Source organism: Zootoca vivipara, chromosome Z1 (assembly GCF_965207765.1).
Source record: "Zootoca vivipara chromosome Z1, rZooViv2.hap1.1, whole genome shotgun sequence".
Taxonomy (NCBI): Eukaryota; Metazoa; Chordata; class Lepidosauria; order Squamata; family Lacertidae; genus Zootoca; species Zootoca vivipara.
Window position 1 is genome coordinate 54,746,364 of NC_142583.1, and position 14,908 is coordinate 54,761,271.

At 43.8% G+C, this 14,908-nt stretch overlaps 1 protein-coding gene across 5 annotated transcripts in view; it reads left to right on the forward strand.

Annotated features, from left to right (window-relative positions):
- The first annotated feature begins 10,070 nt into the window (after window positions 1–10,070).
- EMCN (endomucin) overlaps window positions 10,071–14,908 on the forward strand; it is a 35,699-nt gene continuing 30,861 nt past the window's right edge. For 3 of the 5 annotated variants that reach the window (XM_088661118.1, XM_035113351.3, XM_088661120.1), the window contains exon 1: window positions 10,071–10,222. In XM_088661118.1, coding sequence (XP_088517244.1) covers window positions 10,129–10,222 — 94 coding nt within the window. In that variant the 5' untranslated portion in view covers window positions 10,071–10,128. The remainder of the gene's footprint in view (window positions 10,223–14,908) is intronic. The other 2 variants (XM_088661119.1, XM_035113352.3) reach the window with 1 other exon arrangement.

Sequence of the window (14,908 nt, forward strand, 5' to 3'; positions counted from 1 at the left end):
TCCGTGTGGGAGGCACGTTCGCAACCTGCAGCACCACGCCTGCGCACACGCATGATGCAATTCGGTGCTTTTCTGCGCATGTGCAAAGCATGATTTAGCACTTTTGCGCATGCACGAGCGCCGAAACCTGGAAGTAACGCATTCCAGGACTTCCGGGTTTGGCACGTCCGTAACCCAAAAACATGCAACCTGCAGCAATCGCAACCCTAGATCTGACTGTAGTGTATAAATCCATTAACAGTTTGGGGCCACTTTACTTGCTGGATTGCCCTACCCCTTATTTGTCCACTAGACACACACACCCTATTTCCCTGATTTAATTTCCTACATAAACCAATGAGACAGCTTTCATCCCTTCTGGAGGGGTGGGCAAACGCGGGTGGCGCTGTGGTCTAAACCACTGAGCCTCTTGGCTTGCCGATCAGAAGGTCAGAGGTTCGAATCCCCGTTGCTCTGTCCCAGCTCCTGCCAACCTAGCAGTTCAAAAGCACGCCAGTGCAAGTAGGTAAATAGGTACCACTGTGGCAAGAAGGTGAACAGTATTTCTGTGCGCTCTGCTTTCCGTCACAGTGTTCTGTTGCGCCAGAAGCGGTTTAGTCATGGTGGTCACATGACCTGGAAAGCTGTCTGCGTACAAATGCCAGCTCCCTCGGCCTGAAAGCAAGATGTGCTCTGCACCCCATAGTCACCTTTGACTGGACTTATCCATCCAGGGGTCCTTTACCTTTTTACCTTTACCTTCTGGAGAGGTGGGGGGATGCAGGTGCCTGTAATATTATTAATACCAGCTCAGCAACACAACTAAAGTTTTGGTTCAAGCGTTTAAAATCATGATGCTAACTACATTTGTGGATACATTTCAATAAGAGAACAAGGGTGTTGACCTTGCGGTTTGTTCAATTCTTTTAACTGCTTATTGTGGCAGGAGAAACAGCATATGTGTGACTCAGTTAATTCATTTAACACAGAAATCATTGCTGGCTTGGCTTTTCCACTGCATTAAACCTCTCTTTGGGGCATCCATCCACCCCTCCTTTGTTAGCTCATAAGCTTGACATGCTCGATGGATGAAGCTATTATGGAAGCTTCCCCAGCTCTTGTAATGACACATGATAGGCTCAGGTCTGTAATGTACTGTTATCACACTTACCTGAATGGATTAAATTATCCGTCTTTCAGAGCACAAGACACCCAGTTTCTAAAAGCCCAGCAAGAAGAATGATTGCAGATTGCAGAGGAGAATGTTCAATTTTTTTGCTAAAACAATGTGAACTGAATTCAGAGCAATTATGATCCCAATGTTTTGATGTGATTAAAAAGCTTGTTTTCCTCAAAATTACACCTTCATAAACACAAGATTTCTAACCACTGCTCCTGCAGATGTGTATTCATTCCCAGATTTTGCAGATCTGTGCCTATCTTGTGAGGCATGGTGTGAAGAAGTTGGACAGAGATGGGGGGGGGGGTTTCCTCCTTCAAAATACTCTGCATTCCCTTCAGGTAATGTGCCTCTGGACACCAGTCCCTGAGGAACAAAAGCGGGAGAGGACTTTTGCCCTTATGACCTGCTTATAGACTTTCCAGAGGCATCTAAATCATTGGTCGATGTGGTCCAGCAGTGCTCTTCATATAGTCTCATTAAAATCTCAATTTTTTTGTTTTGATTTCCGAATTTGGTACGGTGAATGTGCAGTTACAATTGAAGCCACAGGTCATTGCTTACAGTACAGATAGAAGAAAAATGTCTGAAACACAGGCATGCAGCATGACCAGTTAAGCTACCAGGACAAAGTACGACGAAAACAACAGCTTCCGAAAGCTTTCTCTTTGATCAAATTAGTGAATCGCTTTTACAGCTTTTTGCAAAAAGGCCTGCAGGGATTTTCTTTGCTCAATAAGATTCATCTGAGTGTTGATAAACCACAACTTATATTGGCCATACTAGTGCACTGGGACATCAAGAAAGTCCGCCAATGCTCTCCATTCATGGATACACATAAAATCTCTGAGTAATATAAGGATGTAAAGGATTTACAGTGCAGGCCCTTCAACAGGACTATAAAGAAGAGAGTCCCGTTGAGTTAAATGGGATTTAATCCCAGGTAAATGTGGCGGACCCATAGTTTATCTAGAATTAGTTTCCATTTCCACAAAACATTCCTGAATGAAATAACTTGCCCTCTGATACTTGTTTGCCCAGGCAGGCGCATTATGAGAGCAGCAAAATAACCAGACTGTACAACGGGGATGGGATAAAATCAGGCCAAATCTCTATTGACAGCAGCAGGCAGGGCCAGGGTTGGCATGGCATTGGGTCCCAGGATCAGTTCGCCATTCCAAAAGCCCCATGTTGATGGAATGGATCCGCTGGGTTTGGAGTGCTCCAAACCTGTACGATGGGAGTCAGTCAGTGTTGAACCCAGGGCAGTCTCGAGCAGGTCGGGCGCCCTGGCGCTGAGGGGCGGAGATCGCTCAGGTGCCCCCACCCTCGCAGGGCGCAGCATGGTTTCCGCATGGCTTCGCCGTGCAGCGCCGCGCCTACCAGCCCAGCGCCCTGGCGCACCGCGCCACCGGGACTCTACCTAGAGCCGGCCCTGGTTGAACCTAGCCATGGTGCAAGCCAAGCAAGCAGGGTCTCACAGGGGGACCAGGGTGCAGATTCCAAGCAGGCAGATACCGAACCCACACTTGGGTTTGCCGTAGTCAATCCTCCCCTCAGGCCCCTTTGGGGGGGGGGGCTATACTATGTTGATCCTGCCCAATGCCATTTATTCCCTCATACAAACAACATTCTTCTGCCTAACAGAGGAAAGCCATAATTTCACTGAGGGAAGGGCGGAAAGAAAACAACCCAACCAATTGCCAATAAGGTTGAGAGAGAGAACATTCCTTTCCTGCCCTGTCAACCAACGACCCAAAATTGCTCTATCTAACCTGAGGGTGGGCAGGTGGGAAGCTCTCCAAGCTCCAGGGAAAGCAGCCTTATATACGTTTTCCCTCCCCCTCTTCAGCAAGGGTTCATGGGACAGGTTTTTTCCCATGAGCCGATCACACAGAGAAGATACTGGGCAAAACCATCCTTCCTTCCTTGCTTGCTTGATTCTTTTACCTAGTAGCTTAGTTTAAAGGTTCTCTTCCAACCCTGGCTAGTTAGAAATGCCACAGCAACAGATGAGTGCATGCTAGAATATACTGTTACGATGAAAAGCCCAGCAGTGTAATAAATTACTATAAGTGTGCATGTGTGAAAAATTGTCTCTACTTTCAACCTTTCTATGGGTAATTTGAAATATTGGCTTTCAGCAAGTTGCCCTGAACACTTTTGATTTTCGGCTGGTTACTTTACTGGCACAATTGATGGCTTTCCATGGCATGGAAAATATTTCATCCTGCTTTTATATGTCTTATATAAATTGGAAAGTGGAAACACAGGCAGCAAGGGTGGGGGGAGGTGGGGTGGGGGAGGGGAGGTGTGATAGCTGGAAGGAAGCAGATGCAAAGCTGATCACCAAGCAGCTGAAGTATCTGGGGTGTATTTTTTGAACACCGACAGAACGTCTGCCTATTGCTGTTAGGTTTTCTGGGCTGATTTCCGCAGCCACCAGTGCTAGAAATTTGTGGGACCTGCTGAATTATTATTATTATTATTACTATGCATGGTAAATTAAAATATTCATCTCACACACGTATACACATTCTTCCAATCTGAGGGCCAAACGAGACATGACAAGTGCATATTTGCATTTATATGCCTTTAAAAAAATGCAAATAACATCAGCTGAAGGATGTGTATGATAATGATGAGGATTGCAGCAGGCATATGGGGGAATGTAACCTTTTCTCTTCCCTGCTGGAGTCCTAAGAAAAATCCCTCCTCTGAATCTTTGCACTGGGAAGAAATCTGCACACCCCACCCGGCACTAATGGGGCACTTGCTCCCAAGGCTAACACTTCAGAGGAGGGAATTTCCTCATGATTTTAGCAGGGAATAGAAAGGCTTCAGTGCCCCACACACAAACTGTTGCAGCCCTAATAATTGCCACACACATTTTTTAAATGTGAATTCCATTTGAATTGAAATGCACGTTGATAAAATTTAAAGAGATAGAACGGCAATTTCAAAAAATAAGCTATTTCTTGCTTGCTTGCTTGCTTGCTTGCTTGCTTGCTTCCCTCCCTCCCATAATGCTACCAAGGTGGGCTAATGATATAAGTACTTAATGAGTAGACCTGGCATCCAAAATAATTAAATAATAATAATAATAAAATTATTATTTATTTATTTATACCCCGCCCATCTGGCTGGGTTTCCCCAGCCACTCTGGGCGGCTTCCAACAAAACAGTAAAAATACATAAAACACCCAAGCTTTTTCAATAGGTAGACCAGGCATCCTGTATATGTGTATGTTTAGAGAGGGGAAGCCTAGCGTCTCATGTTGGGCATTGGAATGGAAGAATACAGTATATATCTCTATCATAACTATTTCCGAGACTTCCTCCAAGGAACCCCAGATACATGAGATTTTTCTTACATAACATAATTTCTTTTTTTTCAACAACTTTGCGAGGTTCTTTAGGCTGAGAAATAGGAAATGGAATCTAGGTATCCCAAATCCAAATTAATGTTTTGCTCACTGCCGCACCATGGCTTGGTTTTTGAGGTGCCAGGATAACTAGATTCCTCCTTCAAGGGGGAGGCAAAACAGCTGGGAAGCAACAGTCCAGAGCTCCATCCCAGATGGTTGGCAGGCCAGCTGGCTGATGCATCTAGCCATCCATGAACAGTGTGCACTGGATTAAGGAACTGCTAACTAACCCATATGGCGATGGGACACTTGTGGAGAGCCATTGTGGTGTGGTGTGGTTTGGTTTGGTGCTTAGAGTGTTGGACTAAAACCTGGGAGACTAGGATTCTAGATCCCATTCAGCCATGATCACCTCACTGGGTGACTTTGGGCTGTCACTGTCTCTCTGCCTAACCTACTTGGCAGGGTTGTTGTAAGGCTAAAATGAGGAGAGGTAGAACCCTGTACCTTGAGCGCCTTGGGGGAAAAGATGGGGTATAAATGAAACATCAAGTCATGCCTACTGATTGAGATCTGTGAGAGTGTGAGATTCAAGAGGGGTGTTGTTGTTGTTGCTGTTGTTGTTGTGTGAAAGAAGCATTTGCAAGCGATCCAATGATGCAGTGACCTGCAGCTGTGGAAAAACAATTCAAGCCACTATCAATGTAAGCCTGGTTTGTGCAGCAAAATAAAGGAGAGACAGCTGACAATGTTAAACTGAAGGAAGTCTTTATCTACATTGCTAAGGCGCTGATATGGCTTTTGCTCTATGACATAAACTTGGCTTTGACGGGTTTTGGCCCAGAGAAGCTGTTGGCATCATTTCCTGACTCACAGAATTGCTGTATTTTGAAGTGGAAAGCTACACCCAGTGAATTGAAACAAACAAACAGGAGTGTGGGCACACACCACACACACACAGACACAGACACACACACACCAATTGCATAGAAGTCATTGCAGCAATGGAGTGCACAAACTATCATCAGGTTGCCTTGCTTTAAAAGGCAGACTGAATAAATCCTCAGTTGTTCCTGGTGTCTGGTCTGCTGAGCTGGATGAAGACCAAGGTTGCTAAACCAGTGCTAGAGTATCTCGACTCACAGGAAGCCCCAGATAGCTCAGGGACTACATATAAACTCCGTAAAAGCCCTACCTCAGAAATATTTAGAGGGGTTAAAGCAAGTCACCCTTGGGGTGGCAGGCTTGGGTTTGGGGTGTGTAAAAGGTGTTGTGGCCAGGAGTGCTTTTGCCCGGCTTTGGCTAGGATGCCCCAACTGTGCCCCTTTCCTGGAGAATAAAGATCTGGCCACGTTGATACATGCTTCTCATTTCAATTTGTGCAATGCACTCTCATGGAGCTACCCTGGAAGACTGTTTGGAAACTTGAGGAGTTGTAAAATGCAGCCTGATGTGTGCTTTATGAACTATTGAAGAATAATCTTTTATCCACTGCACTGGCTTCCAAGTTGCTCATTCTTGCCTATAAGGCCTTAAATGGATTGGGACCAAGAAAGATCACCTCCGTCTCTTGCTAGCATGCCTTAAATGTAGAATCTTCATCAGAGCCCTGTTGTATGTCTCACAATTAGAAGAAGCTAGGCTCATTGGTACCTGGGACAGGGCCTTTTTGGTTGCAGCACCCCTCCACACTGTGGAACTTCCTCTCTAGGAAGTTCGAGTTGGCATGGACTTGCAAAACTTTCAGCAGGCTGTAAAAACTTTTTTTCTTTTGCCTGGCCTTTGATTCAAAACAACCTGCCCTCCAGCTCTGTTTCAATAAAGGTTTTGTCCTGTTTAAGTGGTGTTTTTTAAAAAGTATCTGTGTTGCTGTTTTTGATTATTGTATATCGCCAGGTTGCCGGGGGGAGGAGAGAGAGAGAGGTTGTTCTTGTGAGTCAGAAGGCAATTAATAATCAATCAACTGCTTAGGGGCTTACATAAAAATGACATCAACTATCTCTTATTTCCCAAAAGCCACAGCACCGTCATGATTTTGTGATTTTATTCCACAACCACAAGGGCTGAAATGTTTACAAGATTTGTTGTTGTTTAGTCGTTTAGTCGTGTCCGACTCTTCGTGACCCCATGGACCATAGCACGCCAGGCACTCCTTAATTGAGTTATCATTGCCCGTGTCCATTTAGCTTAAATATTTTTTCACCCAACCAGCCCATCCTCTCCTCCCCATTTCCATTCCTGTTTTCACGTAGCATTTCATTTGCATTAGGATGTGATTTGTACGTAGATAGATAGCGGTTGAGCTTGCACAGTCTTTTGGAAAATTAAGGCCTGGCCCCGACACACAGCTTCTGTTTTGCTTCGTGTGAGACAGCCAAGAGTATAATCAGAGCATGCATTTCGAATAACAAAAGATGCCAAGGAGACTGACTCATTGTTTCCGATTTAATTAGCTGGGATCAGGATGTGGGGCTCATAAACATATATTGGGAAGGGGGACTTTATATGACACAATTATTCACAGAGTCCGTGGGCCTCAGTTTTGCTTTGCCTTGTCTCAGACATCCAATCTCCTAAGCATGATGTTTTGTCTGGCTGCAGCCAACCAATAACCTTTTCTTTAACGGTGTATCCGGTTTTGCTTCTGATGAGCTGCTAAAGATGAACAGATCAACCTATTCCCATGTCAGCTCTGCGTGCTTTCAGTCGCAAGTCTGCTCTAGCACCTTTTTCTTTTTAAAAGACATAACATTTAAAATGTGTGTTTTAATTGCATGGAGTTTTCCCTGATGTATGCACTTTCCCTTAAAATATATACATTTCAAATGCATTTCCCTTCCTAAAAATAAGTACCTTTGAATGCATTTTCTGGGAGGAGAGTAGGATGAGATTATTTTCTTAACCAAAATTATATCGCAAACTTTGGAGCAGTGCACAAAGCTGATTAAGAAATGCATTCCGATTTGCAGATAAGTCTAGGGACTGCAAATTAGGTAGGTGAGCATTAAAATATGGACTAAACTAAATTCTCCTCCAAAGCTTACACATTGCAATGCCAAGAATATTGCTCTTTGCTTTATCGAAAGATGGATATGGGCTGGCACTCAACTAAAAGTCTATTTTCAACAATGTATTACTTACTTACTTACTTACATACATACATACTTACTTGTTGTTGTTGTTGTTGTTTAGTCATTTAGTCGTGTCTGACTCTTCATGACCCCATGGACCAGAACACGCCAAGCACACCTGTCTTCCACTGCCTCCCGCAGTGAAAAACAACAAACTAATTAACTAACTATAAATTCAACAATATGAGCAAAGCAGAATGAATGAATAACAGCACAGCTTAAAACAGAACAAGCCAGTTCTACACCATACATTTAAAGCACATTTAGAGTACATAGCTCCCACCAAAGAATCATGGAAACTATAAGTTTACCCCTCACAGAGCTACAACTTCCATAACACTTACCAAATTACAGTTCCCAGAATCCTTTAGGGAAAGCAGGGAGAAATGAAAATTTTGAAATTCAAAAATATGCAATTGTTATTTTTTCCAGCACCCTTAGAGATTGAAAGGCATTTTGTTACTTTAGTAACAAAGTGCTATGTATAACTTGTCTTGTCATTAAATTATCATGTTTGGTATTTTAAAAATACAATTAATCCAGTCAGTAATTAAACATTGAATTTACTTTTTTTAAAATTTAAAATGTTTGTTTGTTTGTTTGTTTATACTCTGTCTTTCCCCCTCACAGGATTTATTTCTAGCTTTAATTAGAAATGGAGGCACAAGCTGCTGAACTGTTAGGAGTCTGGTATCTCTTCCATTTGCCAGTGTATGAGGATTGGGGGGGAAAACAACTACAGGAGAAACCGTCAACATTTATAGTTAAAATATACATTATGTATTCTGAAAATTATTGTTGGTTGTAGCCAAGAAAATACATCTCACAGTAGGAACATTGAAATTGATAAATCCAAGTTAGTCATGACCAGGCTTCCTCAACCTCGGCCCTCCAGATGTTTTGAGACTACAATTCCCATCATCCCTGACCACTGGTCCTGCTAGCTAGGGATCATGGGAGTTGTAGGCCAAAAACATCTGGAGGGCCGAGGTTGAGGAAGCCTGGTCATGACGATTAACTTCAGTGGGTCTACTCTGAGTAGGGTTAGCACTGAATACCACCGTGCTACAGTCCTCCTACAGTCCTCTAGAGCAGGCATCCCCAAACTCGGCCCTCCAGCTGTTTTGGGACTACAACCCCCATCATCCCTGACCACTGGTCCTGTTAGCTAGAGATGATGGGAGTTGTAGTCCCAAAACATCTGGAGAGCCGAGTTTGGGGGTGCCTGTTCTAGAGTGTCAAGCAGACATCAAGCACTCATTTCCACAAAAAGAGCCGTGAAAACAAGCCAAGATTCAATTAATACTACTTGAAATGTAATCAATCCATGTTGCAACTGATACTTCCCTGCTACTAAATTTGTATCTGACAAGGGAAGACAGCTGAGCTTTGAGCAGTTCTTGCCCATGATGTAAATTATTACCAAGAAGAAGGATCGGGACTGGGCTGCATTGAGGATTATGTGGAAGGGCTGAGGGGATTCAGCAAGGTGGGGAAGGACTCAGTCATGAGAGTGAAGATACATTTGAACATAATAGCCATGTTCAAATATATAAAAGGATGTCATATAGAGGAGGGAGAAAGGTTGTTTTCTGCTGCTCCAGGGAAGCGGACACGGAGCAATGGATTCAAACTACAAGAAAGAAGATTCCACCTAAACATTAGGAAGAACTTCCTGACAGTAAGAGCTGTTCAGCAGTGGAATTTGCTATCAAGGAGTGTGGTGGAGTCTCCTTCTATGGAGGTCTTTAAGCAGAGATAGAGATAGAGATGATAGAGATAGAGATAGAGATAGAGATGATAGAGATGATAGAGATGATAGAGATAGAGATAGAGATAGAGATAGAGATAGAGATAGAGATAGAGATAGAGATAGAGACAGGGCCGGCCCTACGGCCAGGCTGGGTGGCGCAGGGCACCACGGCGCCGGCCCTCCAGGAGGGCACCGCGAGCTGTGCCCGCCCGCTGGCCGCCCGGTCCGCCGGGCAGCTGCGCCCACAGCAACTGCGCTGTGCCTGCCCACCCGCCGCATAGCAGTGCCTGTGGCAGCCGCGCTGTGCCCGCCCGCCCACCGTGCTGGGAAACGGGACGGGGGGCACCGGAGGGGAAACGGGGTGGGGGGGCGCCGGAGGGATCCGTCGCTCCACGGCGCCAGGGGCGCTTAAGACAGCCCTGGATAGATATATAAAAACTGTGAATCTGGTCCTCTTCTCAAGCAAGATCTGCTCTCTTTGGAACCTTCCTGACCTCTGAGGCTGAAGAAGAACAAACTAAAGTAGTAACAAAAACACGATTGCCTGCCAAGGAAAAGGAGTTCCTGCTAAAGGGCTGAAACAATAAATCTGAATTCCCAGAGGGAGTCTGTCGTGTTTCCTCCTGTTCTTTATCAAGCTCCCAAAAATAAGCAGGGCTGGGCAGTGGCCATTCATATGGGGAGAGAGTTTTGTGCTTCGCTGCCGTTGGAAAAGGAATGCCTGCAGCACAGAGAAGAAGCACTATGGAGCTGTTGGGAAGAGTCCTCCTCTCTGCGGCTTTGTTGACCCTCTGCTGTGTTGGCGGTAATGGTACATTCGTCTTTGCTACTCTTTTCTGGCTTGCTTGTTCGCTCAGAGCAGCTGGGGACAAGTAGAGGTTCCTGGTTAGGAAAAGGTTTGCCTGCTATACTGTTTTCTCTTGGGCTATACTAGAGAGTGCTTCATTGCCACATATGCATGGACTGGCTGATTGCATGACTAGAGAAGCATAGCTGCCAAGTTTTCCCTTTTCTCGCGAGGAAGCCTATTCAGCATAAGGGAAAATCCCTTTAAAAAAGGGATAACTTGGCAGCTATGTAGAGAAGGAAGGAAGAAGATTATTTCTTATGGATCTCAGTGTATTCAGAGAATAATATCTCTTGCTGGTCAGCTCTTCTGGAGCTCTAGTATTTGAGAGTGGGCAGAAAAATCTGATTTATGTACCTATTGCATGGGGCCCTTAGGCATGGTCACTTAGCCTAATTCACCACAACTGGTAGCTCCTTGAACACATCATACCTCCTGGAGATTAATCCAATCAGACCTTTTATTACAAGCAAAGAATAAAGCTGCATTCCTAAGCACACTTGCTAGGAAGTAAGCCCCTTTGAAGGTAGTAGAAATTGCTTCTGAATACACCTGCAGATATTTGTACTGTTAAGAGCGGTAAGTATTGTTCAAAGGAGATTGAAACAGGTAGAGGAATAAAACTGAGAGGGAAGTGTTGCATTAGTGCAGTGTCATTTTCTAATTTTGTTTTTTAAAAAATTTAATTTTGAAGGAAAAGAGACATGGAGAATAAGAAATAAAGATACAGAGTAACACAGAGATGTCATTGGGACGGGATTCTTTCTTATTTTAACTTTGGGTTCTAGTCATTGTATATCATTCAATCAGTTTTTGCAGTCTGTAGTACAGAATTGTTGTGTGTTTTTTTACAGTCCACAGTATTCAGTTTTAAACCAAACCAAAGGATGATAACCAGAGAACAACTGGAGCTGTTATTTGAAAATATAGCAATTCCATTTGACGCTAGGAAATGTTGTTTTTGTAGAAGGTGCTGTGTTGTGCAGTTGTCTCCTTTAAAAAGATGCAAAGCCTATACCCTTTCACAGATATATTATAAATAGACCAGTTGATTGAATGGTTACTAACCATGTAGCCGAATGCCTGCTGCTAAGTAATCACAAGTATTGGATCAAAGTCTTTTCCTCGGCTTACTCATTAGAATGGAAATAAACAGAAGCTTGGTGTGGCATAACCCATGTTGCTGGGCAGGCTCGCTGCTGTTCAAAATCCTGACAAGGAGGTGGCACCAAGGGTACCATCCCTGAAAGATCTGCTTTCAAACCCATGTCATGTCAGCATACACTCTGAAAATCCTCATTGGAGCCCCATTGGTGTCCTTCAGCATTTAGAAGAAGGGGCACTGATGTAATGATTAAACTTTGAAGGGGTTGTATGACTTCTGCAATTCAAGATGGAAAGGGGTCAATATTAGCAGACACAGCTCAGTGTCTTGGTTAAGAGAAAGTAAGGGTGGGGAAATTGGTCGATTTCAATTCTTCCAGTCTTCAGCTTTCCACATTTCCTCATCAGTTTGCAAGCTCTTTTTTTAAAAAAAAAATCCTCAAGAAAATCAAAAGTCAAAGCATTGCAAGAGGTGTTGAACTTTTGGGAGGTTGGATAGTTACAGTGGAATGGTCTTGGGGGTGGGGCGCACATTTTAATTTTTATTTATCATTATTACTTTGTTTAAAAAAATCAAAAAGAAAAAATCAAAAGCATTTCAGTGCAAATTTATGCTAATATACATGTGTTTGTATGCAGGTTTGCCTAATCTACCATTTTTGCTGAGCAATTCCCCCCATTACATGCACTTTTGTACATGTTACTTGGCTGCAGAACTGCATTGCAAAATTCAGAGAAGTGTGGCTTTTGAAAGTTGACTTGCGTTGGTTCATGCATTGTTTCAGAAAGTGCAAGTGCAAAGATAGGTTTACCTTTCAATACAAATAAAACCTAATTCCCCCACCATCCCCCATTGCAACCCAGAAAGTGCCCCCTGTTTCTCCCCTGCTGTGGCCATGCTTCATTTTCTAAGTATCTCTCTTCCTTCCAAATCAATGGCTGCACCTTCCCCCCCCCTCCCCAAACTGGTGAGTAATTACTACAGGTTGGGGCATAGCTGCCAAGTTTTCCCTTTTCTCGTGAGGAAGCCTATTCAGCATAATGAAATTTCCCTTTAAAAAAGGGAGAACTTGGCAGCTATGGGTTGGGGAGGCATATTTCAGCCTGGGGAGGCCTTCTCCATTAGAGCTTCTTCCTCAATTGAGTTCAGAGTGGAAGGGTAGCCAAATGACAACTTTGGATAGTGACTTAACCAAAACTGCCTAATGCTAAGTTTCATGACACCCCACACCCAAAACGAACAGCTACGCCAAGGATGGAGAACTTGGAACTCTCCAGTTGTTGATGGACTACAACGTCCACCATCCCTGACCTTTAACCATGCTGACTGGGTCTGATGGGAGTTGTAGTCCAACAGGCATCAGTAGGGCAACCAGTTCCCCACCCCTGTGCTATTATTTGAATGGGGGGGCTTGCATTTTCAAGCCCCTACCCCTTTGCAAATACATACCCCATCCCTAATTGTACATAAAGATATCTAAATTGTGTGGGCAATGCCCCTAGCAATTAGTATCCATTGTCCTCAGTTCTTCTCTTCCTTGTTGGCATCAATTAGAGCAATATTAAAACTACTTTAGGAATAATCTAGTCCTTAAGACATGCTGCTAATAAGCAAAACCATTCACACAATTACCCTAATCCTATTTATGTTGACCTAGTAGCATCTTCCACATTTTTCATTAATTAGAGATTAAAATGGCCTGACCTACTTAAGCATATTATCCAGCTCTTTGAAAGGCAGTATATATATATATATATAAATACACACATACACACATATTCCTCCTTTGAATATATTTTCCACAGCTTTGTCCAATCAAGGTTTTCAATTTATATGTCTTGAATACCAAGGGATTAAGCTACTCTCTCTCTCTCTCTTTCTCTCTTTTCATTGCCGGCTGATGTAATGGGCCTCACCACATGGTTATTTTGGGTGATATTCCATATAAATGAATGCTATGACTGTTTAACAAAAATTAAAAACCCACCCCATTCCTCTGAGTAATGGCCATGCCATTTCCCTTTATCTAGTTTCCATCCTACTTTGGTTTTGGGCTTTCTGATGCTCTGTGGGTTTTTTAAAAATAAATTGTCATCCTTAGCTGGACTTCTCATCCCAGTCATATTGAGAAGGGGCACACCCTGCTAAGAACTGCATCCCCACAAGTCATTGCTTTTGATAATCAGTAATAGCCATGTGTAACATTCTACTAGATCAGGCATCCCCAAACTTCGGCCCTCGAGATGTTTTGGACTACAATCCCCATCTTCCCCGACCACTGGTCCTGTTAGCTAGGGACCATGGGAGTTGTAGGCCAAAACATCTGGAGGGCCGCAGTTTGGGGATGCCTGTACTGGATGTTTTTTACAAGCATGGGCTTCCTTTACAAAGCTCTGCATGCAGCAGACTGTTATCTCTGCCATTTTATTCGAAGTAGCCTCTTGGAAAATGTAGGAAGCTGCCAGATACCAAGTCCACACCTTCCAACGCGACGCAGGGAAAAACCAGGATGCCTTCTTCTGGGGCCACATTCCCTTGCAAGTCATGTGACCTGGACGAGATCGTGGCCCTGGGAAAAAGTACTTTTCGGGGATGAGATTGCATCCTGAAATCACACAAGAGCACAGCGCCCAGAATGGCCATAATAATCTAAAATTCAGAATTAAAAACAGTTAAAATGGTTTACTGTCACAAGAATAGGCTGCGTCCTGAAAACACACAAATCCATTGTACAAGAATGAGGCTAAATCCCAGGTTAGGGCATCTGGTGAGTTTGAGTTTTCGGTTTTCCTCCCCTCAGCCTACATCTGGCTCTCCAGATATCACAAAAAAGAGCACTCCACAGCTTTTGAAATGGCTTTACCATAATCCTTTGGACTGGCCAAAGTGTGCTCACCTGAACAAGCAGATCTTTTATACAGAAACTACAAGTGATTCTTTGCTGAGGGGACTACCGTAGTTGCACACAGAAAATGCTGTTCAGCGCAAGAGACCGTGGTGGAAGTTCCCCTTCCGCTCCTTCAACAAGGCTGCTCATCCCTGCTGCCCAAGAATTTCAGGCGGCTTATCTTTCTGCAAGTTTAATTAATAAGAGAGAGAGCCCTGACCATCCATCAAAATAAACTTCAGTATAAGCCATTGGATTTCAATGGGGGTGTGGAGGAGAGAGTGATAATGTCAAGAGTTTGGATTCATAATGCAATGGAACCCTTTTTCTTTCAGGAAGGCAATGCTAAGCAATGTCAGGAGCTGCCTCATACTCTTTGTTCACCCAGCTCAATACAGTCTACTCTGACTGGCATCAGCTCTCCAGCATACATCTTTCCCTTCTTTGCTACTTGGTATTTTTCAGAGACTGAACATTGCACCTTTGGTTTGCAAAGCATATGCTCTGTCACCAACCAGTGGTCCTTCCTACCTCATTGACTTTCACCAGACATTACTTTGTTTCTTCATTTAGCTATCTGCTACCAAAGGCTGTTCGCATGTAACCATCATCTGGATTATTCAAAGTACTAGGTCAGGCATAGGCAAACTCACCCCTC